The 16581-nt window shown below is 32.3% G+C and overlaps 2 protein-coding genes across 2 annotated transcripts; both read left to right on the top strand.

Moving 5' to 3' along the window:
- Positions 1-6515: 6515 nt before the first annotated feature.
- On the top strand, positions 6516-10049 carry LOC116347784 (facilitated trehalose transporter Tret1-like). Its single transcript, XM_031778515.1, has 10 exons — positions 6516-6719; positions 6968-7121; positions 7314-7542; positions 7867-8023; positions 8611-8686; positions 8743-8968; positions 9060-9247; positions 9309-9516; positions 9584-9724; positions 9801-10049. Exons 1-10 carry the CDS (start codon positions 6642-6644, stop codon positions 9931-9933), a joined length of 1590 nt encoding a protein of 529 aa, XP_031634375.1. The 5' UTR covers positions 6516-6641; the 3' UTR covers positions 9934-10049.
- Positions 10050-11743: 1694 nt separating this feature from the next.
- LOC116347772 (cullin-1-like) lies at positions 11744-15006 on the top strand. Its single transcript, XM_031778490.1, has 10 exons — positions 11744-11847; positions 11924-12006; positions 12175-12313; positions 12431-12787; positions 12870-13286; positions 13364-14089; positions 14184-14265; positions 14338-14464; positions 14535-14754; positions 14838-15006. Exons 1-10 carry the CDS (start codon positions 11797-11799, stop codon positions 14916-14918), a joined length of 2283 nt encoding a protein of 760 aa, XP_031634350.1. The 5' UTR covers positions 11744-11796; the 3' UTR covers positions 14919-15006.
- Positions 15007-16581: the final 1575 nt, after the last annotated feature.

Raw genomic sequence — 16581 nt, 5'->3', positions numbered from 1 at the left:
TATCAGAGATTAGAAAACGCTACAGATATAGCAGTAGTGTGTGAGCAAAAGTTTCTAGGGGCTTTGTGGAAAAAAAAATCTCGCGCCAAAAGTGAAGAGTGGAAAATCAAATGAATTGAAAAAGGGATTTTGGATTTCACTCGAAAAAAGATTGATTATGAGGGAGGTGAATTGACTCAAAAATCCCCTGAAAATCGAAAAAATGTCTTCCATTTCAAAAATTGAGTGACCAAAAAAGGTGTTCACTTTTTTTCAGAAGAAATCCTTAGCAAATTGAAAGACCCTTCCGCAGTAGTGCTCTAAAGAAATACTATATTAACAGTGCCTATCGATAGTTGATATTTATACACATTTCGATTGTGTGAACTCCAATGTGAACAATGTGATTGTAAAGTCTACATACAAAAAGGGTCATTGCTTACATTAGAGTTCACAAAAATTATTATGGTCACTCATTCGAAATGTGTACAAATATTAACTATTGATAGGCACTATATCGGTAGCTAATACTGTATTATAATCTTAGGAAAGTTTATAAGCATGACAACCATGCAAGATTAGTCTATTGGTAGGTAAGTTTTAACCACACAGAAGCAATTTTATTGTACAAACTGAATAATAAACTATTTTATTGTATAAACTGCGCACTCAGTAGAAGCCCACAAAATGCAATACTTTCGCTACATAGTTTGCGCGCTTATCATAGCACGTAAGTTCCATCAATATCTAATTTTTTTATTTATTGAAAATAAATTATAATTTGGGCCTCAAATAATTGTAAATAATAATTCATTTCAAAGTGTGTACCTATTTTGGTCTTCACTTTCTAATTTTAGTGCCGAATATTATTCGTTCAGAAAATAATGTGGCGTCATTTACTGAGGACGATATGCCGAAAAAATGTGGACGAGAATATTTTATTCAAATCGATTATGAAGGAATAAAATTAGTATCGGCTCACCCGTGGTAAGCATCAAATAAAATATTTTTAACAATTTTATTTGAATTTTTGACATTAATTTTTATTTAACATTTGAACAAAGGACTGTGCTTATAGAATATTCGAGAAATTTTTTCACGAGTTAGTATACTTAAAGCTGTTCCATAGATGTGAATGTTTCAATAAAATAATTGAAATATCTTTATTTTATATTTATAGGCAGATCTCGAGCGGACTTCCGTTGTGCCGCCAATCTTATTCATAGTAATTACGCTGTAACAGGTATCGCAAGTGAAAAACAACTACTTTCTGCTTCGATCTTTTCTTCTCATGTATAAAATTATGTGAACCTTTTGTTTTCCTTCAAAATGTTTCACATTTCACAGCGGCTAGTTGTGTTTTTGGTGCTAATCTAAAATCCAAGCCTGTATCTGTGCAAGTGGGATCGTTGGAAGTTAATGCGGGCAGAAAGAAAACTGATGCTGTAGATATAAAAATTGCCGAAATTTTTGTCCATGAAAGTTATGATCCAGATTCAATTTCGCAGAGCGATGATATAGCATTGCTTCGTTTGTCGCGGCCGGTTAAAGATAACGAGGCAATGCCAATTTGTCTGCCGTTTGCTTCGCATTTAAAGAATAAAACCACTGATAATGATTTATTCACGGTGGTTGGTTTCGGAGAGAAGGAAAATGGTATACATATAATAATTGATGAAAATTACCAAAGAATTATTATTTATTTGACTGTGATTTTAGGCGAGACAAATAATAAGAAACTATATGCATATATGTATGGAATTAAATCAGATGAGTGTCAAAAGTCACATGGTAATATCACATCGAAACAATTTTGTGCGTATAACGAAAATGGCCAGAGACCGTGCCACGGAGATGAAGGCGGCCCCTTATTAGGACAAGATTTAACAGTCATTAAAAATCAATACTTTTACTTGGCTGGCATTGTATCAATCGTGAATCAGAACTGTAGCACATTGAATATACCAAGCGTTTATACGGTGAGAACTCATTATTCTTTTTTATTTAGTTTTAACGAAATTGTGCTTTTTTTATTTACAGAAAGTCGATCAATACTTGGACTGGATGTTGAGCAAAATGATCAATTAGTATTAATGTCATTTTTTTGTACCAATACATGTTTGACATACAATTTAATAAATAAAGATTACTTTAATTATTATTTTTCATGCAAATTTATATTGATTTGCTACTTTTTTGCGATAATTTGAATTAAATATTGTCAAATCTCCGACACTGAATAATATTCTTTATAAAGATGTAAACGAAAGTCTTCGTAGAAAAATTGTTCATTTGTATCAATATTTTCTAGTTTTCCTTCGTTCATGCGCAGTGTGCACTAAAAAGTGCTAATGAAGGGTCAATGTTCATTTGCATAGACATGTTCGGCTTCGTATTCATAACAAATTTGTTTTTAACAGAGGAGTTTGTCAAGATTTGCTTCTGAGTTCGTGTTAGTATGCCGCTAGCATTAATCTACACGACAGTACTAACACCAACATAGTTAGAAGCTGCTTCCAGCAAGAGTGCTGGTCGTGAGTGATGACTTCATTCTGTGATTAAGGTAATGAATTGTTCACTTGATGAGTAAACGAATTGGTGAATGGATATAAAAACCTCAAAATTTAACAAAAATCATATACTTGTAAGTAGTCAGTTGTTCAGTTAACATCATTTTAAAATCATTTTTTTGGTTCAAATATCAAATATTCATTCTCCGTCAATTGAAAACATCAAAAAGAAATTCTCGAAAAAGGTTGTGTGAAAAAACAATTTGTGAAAAGTGTCATAAAAAATGGATTCAAACAATGGTACATCGATCAAACGTCAATTTAACGAAAAAGAAGAGAAAAATTCCGGCAAAAATGCCAAATCGACCACCAACCTAGTGAATTTGAACAACGATTGTCTCGCGGAAATTTTCAAATATTTAGAGCTCGATGAATTGCTCGACGTGGCCGATAGTCATCGCAATTTTCATCAAGCCGTCAACTGGGTCTATGCAAGCAAATACAAAACCAAAAAAATAAATATATCGAATTTCTTCCAAGAGACCTATGTTCCCCCCATAAAAATGGAAGATACTGAAGACAGCATTCAGATCTTGGATTTAGCTAGAGCAATGAAATTTGTGCGTTATTTTGGCCACCAGATCTCACATTTAATTATTTATTATTCTGTCCATAACGATGGCGGACAATATAAATATACGTTATTGGACGAATATGTGAATGAATACTGTGAAGATTCGCTGCGCACACTTGATCTAATGAATGCCACCGAAATGGCAATGAAGAATTTGGCGAGATCATTCAAGAGAGTTGAATGTCTTGAGTTCAGCCTCCCTCGTTCGAATAATAACATCTGTGATTTTAACAAATGGTTTCCACAACTTCGTTCATTAAAATTCATTTGCGGCTATAATAAGTTTTCAAATCCAAAATGCATCGAGACACATTTTCCGAAATTGGAGCACCTGACAATTGGTAGTTACACCGGTGAATGTAGTTGGTGGTTTAATCGCGATAATATTGCCTGTTGCCTTCGGCTAAACCCACAATTGCGAAGCTTTTATATTTCGGGTGAAATGGTGAACACGACTTTAATTCAGAGCCTAAGCAAGTATATGCAAAATTTGGAAGTTTTGAACATTAAAAGTGAAAGTTTTTTCGGTAGTTATCTCAAAACGATTCACTTTCGAAATGTCAAAGAATTCTCGTTGACATTATGGGCATCGGTGCCAAAGAAAATCCCACTATCATTCGAGCAATTGGAGGTATTCTCGTTGAAATGTGAGAACTTTAAAATTACCAATTATTTTTTCGACTTTATCAATCGAAATCGATCAACTTTAAGAATGATCAACGTAAAAGGAATGGAGCATTCATGGGAAGTTACAAATAAGTCTAAAATAAGCACAGCCATGGAATTATTGACGGAAATTAACATTGAATGCATTTTATCATTTGATAGTACCATCAGTGTTTTTGAAGCATGCCAATCGGCCAGAGTGATTCAATTTTGTATAAACCCTTCAGATCTTGATAATTTGAAGCTGTATTTCAGTAAAGATTGGATCATGGTTACAGATGAGAGGCACAATGACATCAAGATTGAAGCAACGCGCCGACAGACGATAGGTTGACTTTAATTCATTTAATTTAAATGTTATAACCTTTTCCACCGAAGTTTTTGAACAATAAATTAAAAGAAAGTTTGGTTTTTTTTATATTCACATATTATCAGCAATAATAAAGCACACTTTTTGATTTTTTTTTTGAGTTAATTCTTTATTTAACAGCAGTTTTTATCTTAAGGTTGCTATGGCGAAAGAGATGTGATAGAGAATAGATAAAAACCCATTCTCTGAATAATCAAAATTGATTGAATTAACGAAATTCCAATTCAAATCTTACAAAAATGCTGTCAAAATAAACGTTTGACTATCACAAAATCTAAGAATATTATACAAAAGAGCGAATAATAATCGCCAGGAAAAAACGCACAAAAAAACACGTCAATCACTTGATTTACGTATAACAAAACGGCACGAATGATCTGTTGTTTATTGTCGATTGTTTGCGGAATGACAAATATATCGAATTAGTTGAAATTATAAGACAAATTTATTGAATTAACTGAACACTTTTATGTGCATATACACATATTCACGAATTGCTTTTCATTTGGTGAGAAATGTATCGTTTATGATTGGTTGATGTAATTTGTTTCTGTTAGTTCCGCAAATAATTAAATAATGTGTAATTGGAATAATTGCACGTTATTAAAATGCAGTTAGCAAATGCAATATTCCTCTCTCGATGCTATTGTCAAATTCGAAAATATCAACAAATTGATTGCGTGACTTGATAGGCAACATGTGAACGCTGTGACCTGTAGCGTCTCTCCGTTAATTCAACACATATCGTAGATATGATTAGATCAGCAAACAACGGATGTACTTGTACATTATCATCAAAGCACGTGAAATGACTTTGAAATGTTCATTCATTGAGATTCGTTTGACTTATCGATTACTATCGAAAGTGATGTTTTTCACAATTTTTTGTACGCCCATCTTATTTGATCAAAATTGATTTCGGAGATGTGAAGACACTTGAATAAACGAAAAAAACATGTGGGAATCAATCAAAATGTGGAGAAATTCATTGCAATTTGCATTTAAATGTGCAGTATGTATCCTCATTAGCTCATACTGTGTTGGTCATACAAATTGATAAAACGTGGACAAGCAATTACAAAAGATTTTTTTATAGATTCTCGGGAAATTTTACGATTTTGTTATAGCTTAAATGGGCTGTTTTAATATGGGTCATTCCCAGTTGTCAATTCAACAATGTAATTTTGTATGGACAACTGTAACGATTATTGGCAATTTGATTTTTTATATATATTTTATCACACATTTTCGCAAAATGACTTTTCAGAATTCGAAAAGTCAATCTTGAATTTGTGGTTTTATTGCCACTTCTATTTTTCCATTCTATAGCCAGTTTTGCATATCATACATGCGTTCGCTGATTTTGTATGAGCAGAGTTTTGAGGTCTGAAATGATCCGTTTTTTGACAACTATTCGATATTCGCTTTTTTATGTAGCAGCTTGCTGTTATCGGCACCGCGGTGAAATGCAGACACTAATTCCATGTAATTTTTTTTAGCAGCATTTACATTGCTCAGACCTATCCGGTGCCTGCAACAGCTCTTACTTAGTACTTTTATATGCCGCAACCCTTATTGTATTGAGATATTTCAAGCCACTGCTTCAGCTCAGGAAGCTAACGTCAGGCGCTGAAAAGAAGTAAAAACAGTAAAAGTGATTCTTATGGTTATAAATAAACCTACTTTGCTACAATTACTATAAAAATCACTTCCATTGTTTTCACTCCATTTCACCGCCTGACGTTAGCCGAGCTGCTTCAGCTGCCCGAAAATATCTCAATATAATGTCTGGTGACGAAATATGGAATTTAAACTAACAAAATTAGTTCGAAAAATGTGGCATCACATTAAAATGGTTATATAAAAATTAATCAAATTTCCCATTTTTTCACTCATTCCTTTTAATCTCTAATTAAAATTATGGCATATAAATGGAATAAATAAATAATAATGATCGATTTGTTAATTTTCAATAGATATAACTGTATACATTCTTTTAAACAATTTTCTGAATATTTCATTATCTTGCATTCCGATTAATTGTCTCATAAAATCATAATAGAAATTATTAACGATAAACCTATTCATTCGGTAAAATCCCGTAAATAAATATAAGCAATTTTATTGTAGTTGAAAAAAGTATAAAAATGATTTTATTTTTCACAAAAAAGCTGCCCGTAAATCAAACATTCAAAATGACATACACATGCCTCGATGATATGCCATAAATCAACATTCTCACATATACGTATCAAAATAGCACGTCATCTCAACTGTGCACTGAACTATAGAAAATTATTATTATATATTAGTACTCTATATAGTGGTGAAAAGTGAGCAAAATAATTCTGATTAATGATCCATACATTTGAAGTCAGCGAAGCTGAAAGCACAAAATAGCATGTGAATTTCATTTGCATTTTTAGTCGGCAATCAACTGTTGTTTGTCGCACAAAACAAGCACTTCCGCAAAGCAAGAATAATGCAGACCAAAGCAAATATGGAGAAAATCGCTGAGGAAGTTCAAGAGGTCAGCACATTTCGACGTATTTTACCTCAGGTGGGTCGTTTTTATTTCGGATTTTTCAAAGCAATTTTTCAAATCAGATTAGATTTTTTGATGCTAGTCAGCTGTTAAAAGCGATTTTCATTCAACATCATTTCGAACCTATTAAAACACGATGGAATGGAGTGGAAAATTTGATTCGCTCACTTTGTTCGTTCTTTAATAAACGGAAACATTTCTAACGAATTTTGAATAATTACGCATAGTTTTGAGTAAAATTCGTATTCATATTTTATTTACAGATTCTGGCGACTTTCGCAAAAAATCTGATCATTTTCAATTTGGGCGAATTCTTCGCGATCTCTTCAATTGTAATATCGTCATTAAACGGATCGTGCATTTATTTGAATCCAGATGAAACACTTTTAGTTACACCAGCTCAAACATCGTGGCTATGTAAGATTTTGATTAAAAATTCGAAACGAACATTTTCAAGAGACAGTGACTGATTAATCTACTTTTCCACGGCATACCTTTGCTCCACACACATGGATTTGTTCAAAAAAGCATTAATGGACCTTTTTTTTGTTCTAATTTATTTTTTTAAATAATTTTCTATTGGATTATTTCTCTCATTCAATTTTGCAGCGAGTTTTGCTCATATAGCCCATCCAATTGGAAGTTTATTGAGCGGACCGATATGTGATAAAATCGGCCGTCGAAAGGCGATTTTATTTGTAACTATTCCACTTGCTATTACATGGATAATACTTGGTCTGTCACATTCATTTCCGTTGATTTGTGTGTGTTTTGCTATGATTGGTTTCTGCATGGGATTGAAAGAAGCACCATCAGTAACTTATGTTAGCGAAATCAGGTAAATTTGATGAATAGTTTTTGGTGTTTATTTGAAAATAATTTTTTGTGTACGAAAAATCGCGAAAATAAGTGAATAAGATTGATGAAACAAAAATCGAGGCCAGCGTAACAAAATGGCTATGAGTTGATTCCACGATTTAATACCACATATTAAATGCTGTTAATAAGCAATTTATCTAATAAATTGTTTTGAGTGAAAATAAATAAAAAGTTTTTGCTTGTCACGAAAAATGCGTTCATTAAGCCAAAATAACCACACTGAAATAGTTATTAATAAATTGAAGGTGGGTAATTATTACGAATGTTTTTTTTTTTTTTGAAGTGAGCCAATGGTGCGCGGTCCAATGTCAATCATTGCAGTAATGTGCTACAATTTCGGAGTTTTCATCGTAACAGGCCTAGCGTTAACATTGTCTTGGCGACAAATTGCCTTGGTTTGCGCGCTATTCCCATGCAGTTGCTTCCTTGCTGTGCTTTTTGTAGGTTTTTTTCTATATTAACTAGTTACTTACTGTTTGCTTAACTCAGTCGCTATTCGTTTGAAAGACTCTCAATAAGACTGAAAGAGCGGATTATATGTGTTGAGTGTATATTTCGAAGATTTTAAAGGTGTATAGTGACAAAAATTTAAATGACGTTTCGTGAAAAATATAGAGAAGGTCCCGGAAAAAGTCGATTTTTCTCTGATCAAAAGTGATGCCCAACGGGAGGCCCGCTCCGAGCATTTCGGTCGAAAAATTCCTAGCAAATCGAAAGAATTTGCTTGGGAGCTCCTATGGCAAGGATTATAAAAACAGCCTCGAAACTCCAAATTGGAATAAAATCGTTTTAATCTTTTAAGCTGTTTCTCTCTTTGTATTTCATACAATAGCGCGGTTTTATTAGATGAGATGCGCTAGTTAGCTAAAACATGATCTGTTTTTTTTATTCGCAAATTCTATAATTGATAAAAGTTTACAAAGCTTATTTTTCAAACTCAAAATCAGTGTTTCATAAATAGATAGATATATCCATTCATTTATGAAACACTGCTCAAAACAATATCTCCAAAATACTTTATGTTTAGATTCCAGAGTCTCCCAGTTGGTCAATTCTAAACGACAAACAAAATGATGCTCAAGCTGCATTGCAATGGTTGAGAGGTTGTAATTTTCTCGCCAATTTTCTATTTCAATTTCACTAGATTTTTTAATTATAGGTTGGGTGTCTCCACAAACGATATACGATGAATTTAAAAGGCTACAAAGTTACAGTGATACATCGAGCTCATGTAAACCGTGTTCAAAAAGTGCAGTAAAATGTCAACATCCAAAGCCAACGTTTCTCGATAAAATCAAAGAGTTAAATCGAAAACGCTCATTAAAACCGTTCATTTTGATATCGTGTTTGCATTTCTTCTACGAATTTTGTGCGATTATTGTGTGGCAAGTGTTATCTCTTCATTTCCGTTGCAAACATCAGTCTCAAAAATTTGAGTATTTCAAAATGATTCGATATTTTGCTGCATTTTTCTAGGCAACCATACATCATACAAGTGATCAAAGCGTTTGGAGTACCTTTAAATGCAAATTTGACGCTTTTAATAAATGCCGGCCTCGGTATGCCAGCTAGTATACTACTGATTTCAACGGTGAAAAAATTGGGGCGTCGATTTCTTTATATCACCTCAAGCTCGATTGTTACTCTGTGTTCATTTGGATTGGGTTTGTGTAAAATTCAACTGGAAAAGTGGAAAAATGTGAAGAATGAATTGATTTATTGCAGGTATTTATGGTTATGTATTCTGTCCGCCGGGATGGTCATCGTTTCAAGATAATCCAGAGGAGGCGCCAATAAAATATAATTATATTCGCAGTGTGGTCGGTGATTATGGTTATTTAGCATTAGCACTCATTTTAGTCATGCAATTCGCAACAAAAATTGGTGTCTCGGGATTACCACACATTTACGTCAGCGAAGTATTTCCATTAAAGTAAATATTAAATTTAAGTTATGCAAAGTAATGCGTAATTTAATATTCGAAAACATTCGATTTTCAGATCACGTACATTCCTTTGCGGCATTGTAACCGCCAATCAATATGTTGTGGCTGCAATTGCAACGAAAACCTATTACAATGTTGAAACTTGGCTATCGCTACCTGGAGCCATTATATTTTATGGCATTATCAGTTTAACTGGGTATATAATTCATGCGCTAAAGCGACTAATAAGATACTATGATTGATGGATAAACAATGAACATGTTTTTTTGCAGGCTAATTGTTATGTATAACATTTTACCGGAAACCGAACAACGATCTTTGGAAGATATTGAACTACATTTTTCAGATAATAAAAAGGGCATCACCGACATTTACATCTCGAAAAATTCAAAAACAATCGAATAAATTCAATTGTTGTGATTAAACCATTTGCCATTATCAGTGCAATTGCACACGAATTGAATGAATTTTGATTCGTAATAATTTCAAATTCCATAAGCTACATGTAAACCTAACTTAATTATAGCTACAAAAATAAAATTACAAATGAAAATACACTTGGACATTGTCCATGCATGTTTTTATTCAAATCAAAAAACTATATCATTTAATTGAATGGAAATCGAAGAATTACTGCAAAAACGTAGATTTTGAATTATAAGTCGATTTAGTCGACTTATTAATTCAGGAACGATTGACCTGATTGTTCCAAATAGTTACTAATATTTCGTAGCCAGTGTTTGCTTTAGATGACAATCTATTTTTAGATACTCAGATAAGATAGATAAGATGGTATCTAAACATCTTATCTAGATAGTTCAAAATTTGGCCATCTAATCTAATATCTATCTAGAAATAATAACGATATCTAAACATCTTTTCGTTAGATCGCGAAAAGATGAAAATCAAAATCATATAGAAGAATTTCGTCGAAAAATTTTGAACACGCTTTGCTTATCAAGTATAACAAAAAAATATTGTAATAAACTGTATTCGAAACAAAAAATATGTGCAAATAAACTATATATTTTTTAAAATTTATTTGTATTATCTGTATTTCAGTATGGATTTTCTAGCGTCATCGATATAATATTTTACATATAAAAATGTAACATATTTAAATTGGCTTTCACTTGTTTTCATCTGAAAAGTATCTAGAAAAAATACTTAGATAGATACTATATAGATGGTATCTAGATAGTTTTTTTAGATACTCATCTTTATCTATAGCTAGATGGTTTTCAACAAAACTGTTTTTATCTATATCGGTCGACATTTTCCAACAATTTTTTATGATATGATTCTCGGCGACAATTTAAAGGCAATATTTCGGTTTAGTTTTTAAGACTCAAACAATTTGATAAAAGGAGTAACTTGCGAAAAATTAACAAAATGCACAAAACATCCAAATATTGTGATAACCAAAGTACTTTTGTAAATTGAATTCACTTCAACTTCTCAAGATGTTTTCTTTACGCAGACGTATTCACTACTGAATTTGAAGAATTTCCTTTGAAGATTTGAAGTTCTACTACTAAATCCACTTCAATCAATAAAATGTAAAAATGCTGTTGCTTTCACTCAATTTCAGCTCCTGACGATATCTGGCTGAAAATATCTCAATATAATGTCTGATTAATTTTCATTGATGTTGTTTTAAACTCATTAATTTAAAAGCTATTGGTAGGAACTAATTTGAGGAAAAAGCCTTTCGAACGAGAGAAGAAATACAACTGAAACTCATTTTATGTCATTAGATCTAATTGACCTTGGCTGATGTGACCTGCATCACATTTTAGGACTTTAAAAATGGCAACTCTCTTTTAAGTACATTTTTATTAAGAACGTTTGAGAATATAGGCCTATTATGACTACGGCCACATTTACTAATGAGAGTTCTTCAGTCTGTGCATAAGACAGTGAACACACTGAACAAGCACAGTATCATATTGATATTTACACAACGTCCATATACATTTTTTCTGAAGTTTGTTTTGCTGTACATTTACCAGTTTTCATTTGGTGTACAGTTTTTCATTGTGACGTCACATCATATTGTTCTCGGTCTTATTTTATTAAAAAAAAACTCATTTAATACATTCATTGATAAAGTTTTTCATCGAGTTGTAGAATTCAAAGCAAATAGAGAGCTCTACAGAAATACAGCGATAAGTGTTATTGTCACATATAACGTTAAAAAGTCCATTAGAAGGAACCACAATCAACATTTATTTTAATTCATAATTATAATTTGTATTTTGACTTAAAATGGCCGCACAAAGGTTTAGATATGAAGACGCCCAAATCAAAGATGCAAAGGTTAAAAGCCGTTTTTATTCATTATAAGTTCACTTTAAAAAACAACAATTATATTTAAAAAATTTCTCTTCAACAGTCGCTGGAAATGTTTCGTGAAACATTGGAACAAATTTACGCTGTTAAGAAGATGGCCTCCTCCGAATTTATGGAATTTTACACGTAAGTACATGTCCAAGAAATCACGTTGTCGATATTTTTTTCTAATTATTAAAATCATTTTGTTGAACTGGCTCATTGAGATATTTGCTCATATACTAATGAGTTTTTCTTTATTCATTATTATTATTCATTATAACATTAATGATTTTTTTTTGTCAATTTTTTTAGGCTTATTATGGAATATTGCGTGAATGGCAGAGAAATTTCGAACGTACACGAAAGAGATTCGCCGTTGGCTTGTTGCTACAAGCGTATTTGTAATGCGATTCGTCAATATTTAGACGTTCACATCTCTGAAATTTCGAAGGTATAAATTAATCAAATTCTTCTACTTCTTAGAAAATATTTTCATCAACTGACACTAACATTAGTTTTGTATTAAATCAAATGATTAAAAAAAAATGTGATGTCCAATCAATTTTAGAAAATACCGGATTCCGATCAGGATGAGACAGTATTGAATTATTACTGCAGGATATGGACCGATTTTCGGTTATCAAGTCGAATTCTCATTGCAGCGTCAACGTATTTAGATAGGCAACATAAAAAAAAAGACCCACATTTCCAAAGAGTCGAACTGATTTTATACGAAACATGGCGCATTCATCTTTTTGAGCATTTAAATGAAAAGATGGCAAACGCAGCATTGAGAATGTTCGAACGAAGCCGATCCGGCGATTGGATCAATAAGGATGCAATAAAAGCGGTTGTAGAATCATACATCGATCTCGGTTGTTTAGAATCTCCAATAGATTCCGATGATATCACTTCGCATTTAAAGGTACTTTATTCATTATTTTCTCTCTTTTTCATTCACACTAACCGGAAAAATGTGTATTCATTTTTGAATCACATTTGTACAGGTTTATCAAAAATTCGAAGAGCGTGTGATACAAGGAACCGATACATACTATCAGAAAGAAAGTGTGCGGGCCATCGAAAAGTACTACCGAGAAGGGAAATCGTTTGTTAATTTTATGCAACATGTCATCAGACTTATTGATGATGAAATGAAGGAGCGCGTTGTTTTGTTACACAATACAACTAAAGCACCCATTTTGAAGGTTCTGACTGACACATTAGTCACAATGCATCTTGAAATATTTGATGTTGAATTTCGGGCAATGTTGCAGGGTGACAAAATGAAAGATATGTCCGTGACGTATTCGATGGCAATTCGATCAAAAGCTGTACTTAAACGATTAAGCTCAATATTTGAAGAGCACGTAATGAAGGCTGGCTTGGATAAGCTCGAGAATTGCAGCGAACAAGCGGTTAAGGTAAGCATGGATTATCAAATAACGATTTTTCATTTTTTCAAATTCATTCATCAATTTTTTTCGTTTTTTTTTTGTAGGATTCAAAAATATATATTGAGGAATCACTGTCTGTGTATAATAAATATCATGATATTGTACAAAATCAATTCAATTGTGAAGTTCTATTCATGAATGCACTTGATAAAGCCTGCGATCAATTTATGAATAGAAATTCAGTGGTTAAGAAAAGTGGAGACCCAACCCTGAGCCCAAAACTGTTGGCCGATTATTGTAATTCGCTGTTGAAAAAATCGAGCAAAAATCCCGAAGAAGCGGAACTCGAATACGCTCTTAATCAAGCAATGACCGTTTTTAAACATATCGAAGATAAAGATGTGTTCCAGAAATTTTACAGCAAAATGTTATCAAAACGATTGATAAATCATACATCGGCCTCAGATGATGCCGAAGCGTCAATGATTTCAAAATTAAAACAGGCCTGCGGCTATGAATATACAAACAAATTGACACGAATGTTCAATGACATTGGACTATCCAAAGATCTGAATGACCAATTTAAAGCGAAAATGAAAAGTTCCAACGAAACAAGCGAAATCGATTTTAGCATTCAAGTTCTGTCAAGCGGAGCATGGTCATTCAGTCAAAGCATTCAGTTTAATTTACCATCCGAACTAGAAAAATCGATACAAAACTACACTGGTTTCTATGCCGGGATTCATTCGGGCCGAAAACTTAGCTGGCTGTATAGCTTGAGCAAAGGCGAAATTATGACAAATTGCTTCAAAAGTCGATACACATTACAGGTAACTTTCAGATTTGAATTGTTAAACACAATTGCAATTGTATTGAGCATCTTCTTATTATTATTTAAAATGAATTCTTCAATTTTATCCATAGGTAAGCACACATCAAATGGCTGTGTTACTACAATTCAACGAACAAACTAGCCTAACGGTTCAACAACTTGGTGAAAGTACTGGTAAGTTGCAATTATTTCATTTCATCATTTTATTTGGTGGCAGTATCTCATTTATTTCTTTGAATATTTCAGGAATCACCAAAGACTACTTGACTCAAATTCTACAATCGTTTTTAAAAGCAAAATTACTTACATGCTCAGATGATGAGAGCAGCATGAACGATCAATCAGTCCTTGAACTGTTTTTGGCCTATAAAAAGTGAGTTATCTTCATTCTATTTCGTCACATTGATAATAATATACTAATTGAATTTCAATTTTGTTAATAGCAAAAAATTGCGTCACAACTTAAACGTGCCGCTAAAAGTCGAAGTGAAGGCCGAACAGGAAGCGACGCATAGGCAGATTCAAGAGGATCGTAACCTTTTGATACAGGCGGCCATTGTACGTATTATGAAAATGCGAAAAGTTCTCAATCATCAAACGTTGGTCGGTGAGGTATTCACACAACTTTCAGCACGATTCAAGCCGAAAGTTTCGATCATTAAGGTAATACATAGCATTTCATTTAATTTTTTTTTTTATAAATTCTTGATTTAAAGCTAACTCATATATTTTGTTTGTTTCCACAGAAATGTATCGATATTCTCATCGAAAAGGAATACTTGGAACGAAAGGCCGATCAAAAAGATGTATACAATTATTTAGCCTAATTTCATTCACCAAATCACATTTATAAATTATAATACAAATCAAACAAGTGTGAGAATGTGAGAAACATCAATTTTTACCTAATACATTCCCGAGCGGATAATATCAAAAAAAGTCAAAATCAAACAACTCTAATAATAAGCATTCGTAAAATAGTTTTTACATAAAATTAAGCATAATGTTTAACCAATGAGAGTAGATCAATAAAATAATGTTAAATAAATCAATGTTTGTTGCAACTAAATCACCGTTTTTTGGACATGTGCAAAGTTTCACTTCATTACGATATCATATAGGTATAGTTCCCATACAAAATCCAAATTTTTGGTGTTTTTTTTAGATTTTATTTGGACCTTAAAATGGCTTCAAATTCGTTATTCGAGAAAACAAGTCTTCTTTCAAACGATGTATCAAACACTATAGTTTGTTTTTATTTCAAGGTCATCAGAAATTTAAAAATTTAGGATTTATTTAAAATTTATTACAAAATTAATAATTGAGACAACGATTGGTTGACAGAGATAACAAATTTTTACTTTATGATTGAACTAGATAATATAGACCATTTAGTTGTGCATGACCTATTTTCAAAAGGCAATTGATTTGGTTTAAATTTTGATGACAAAGATCAAAAATCATTTTTATCGAATTTTTATTTTTTTTCTCCAAGTAAGTTAAATATCCGTTAAAAATGTGATGACTATCTTTTCTTCCAAAAAAAGTTTTGTGGTGTAAAGGAGTCAGAGATGATTCGCATTCATATCATATTGAAATTAAATTGTCTTTCTTTACTTTAAAACGGCTATCAAACATTTGGAGCTGTTATAAGCATGTAGGTGCGGACACATTTCTTGTTTGTGGCGCTCTTTCTTGTATGGGGTGCTCCCCTGTCCTTAATACCCAAAAGGGCACCATATACTTTAACAAACTCATTTTTAGGGCACTTTATGTCGATCTGTACTAAGGAAAGTTAAACATTTTTTTTTTAAGCTATTTTTTTTTTTTAAATATATTTTATTATTGCAGATAGTGTGCGAACATTGAATAAATGCAATAAATTACCATTTGAGTTTCATAGGATTATATTTAAAAAACCAATTCTTATTTCTCTCTAGATCTATTGTTTACCATTTATGAATTATAAACTAAAAAAACATGTTGCAAATTTATTCAATGATTTTTATTCAGTTTAATAGACAAATGTCTTGGAACTATCTCCATAGATTTTTTGAAGTTTTTTTTTAAATAAATTCCATAAAAGTTAACTTGTGACCATATTAAGTCGCTTAATCTTAAATATTCGAAGGCATTTTTCATGTGCGCGTTGAACATCTTCGGGAACATTTATCTCGCCTCGTATCCAAATTCTTACCATCATACGATGATTGCTTGCCAAAGCCAAAATTGAATTGTATTCATTCAAATCTATGGAACTCTTAACAAATTTAATCTTGATGCATTGTGATTCTCGGCCATATAATAAGGCACGCTCGATTCCGTCAAATGTTACGCGTTGAGAAACCACCTCCAACCATCGCAAAATTGGCAGATTTTGAACAATATTCAGCAGAGTTTCGTCGGAAATATTGAACACGTCAAGTTTTTTAAGTAATTTAAGTTTAATTAAACTTTCATCAAAACCTGGTATCTTCCAATTGATCGTTA

Source organism: Contarinia nasturtii, unplaced genomic scaffold (genome assembly GCF_009176525.2).
Source record: "Contarinia nasturtii isolate CC-2019 unplaced genomic scaffold, AAFC_CNas_1.1 Cnas_scaffold_2108, whole genome shotgun sequence".
NCBI lineage: Eukaryota > Metazoa > Arthropoda > Insecta > Diptera > Cecidomyiidae > Contarinia > Contarinia nasturtii.
Note: the sequence above shows the minus strand (reverse complement) of the source record. Positions and strands in the feature narration are given on the sequence as shown.

Bases quoted from the DNA above. Each gene is read 5' to 3' on its own strand.
- LOC116347784 (XM_031778515.1), top strand. From the start codon at position 6,642: ATGCAGACCAAAGCAAATATGGAGAAAATCGCTGAGGAAGTTCAAGAG. The intron at 6,720-6,967 runs GTGGGTCGTTTT...TTTTATTTACAG, and splicing joins TTCGACGTATTTTACCTCAG to ATTCTGGCGACTTTCGCAAA. The intron at 9,725-9,800 runs GTATATAATTCA...GTTTTTTTGCAG, and splicing joins GGCATTATCAGTTTAACTGG to GCTAATTGTTATGTATAACA.
- LOC116347772 (XM_031778490.1), top strand. From the start codon at position 11,797: ATGGCCGCACAAAGGTTTAGATATGAAGACGCCCAAATCAAAGATGCA. The intron at 12,314-12,430 runs GTATAAATTAAT...AATCAATTTTAG, and splicing joins ACATCTCTGAAATTTCGAAG to AAAATACCGGATTCCGATCA. The intron at 14,266-14,337 runs GTAAGTTGCAAT...TGAATATTTCAG, and splicing joins ACAACTTGGTGAAAGTACTG to GAATCACCAAAGACTACTTG.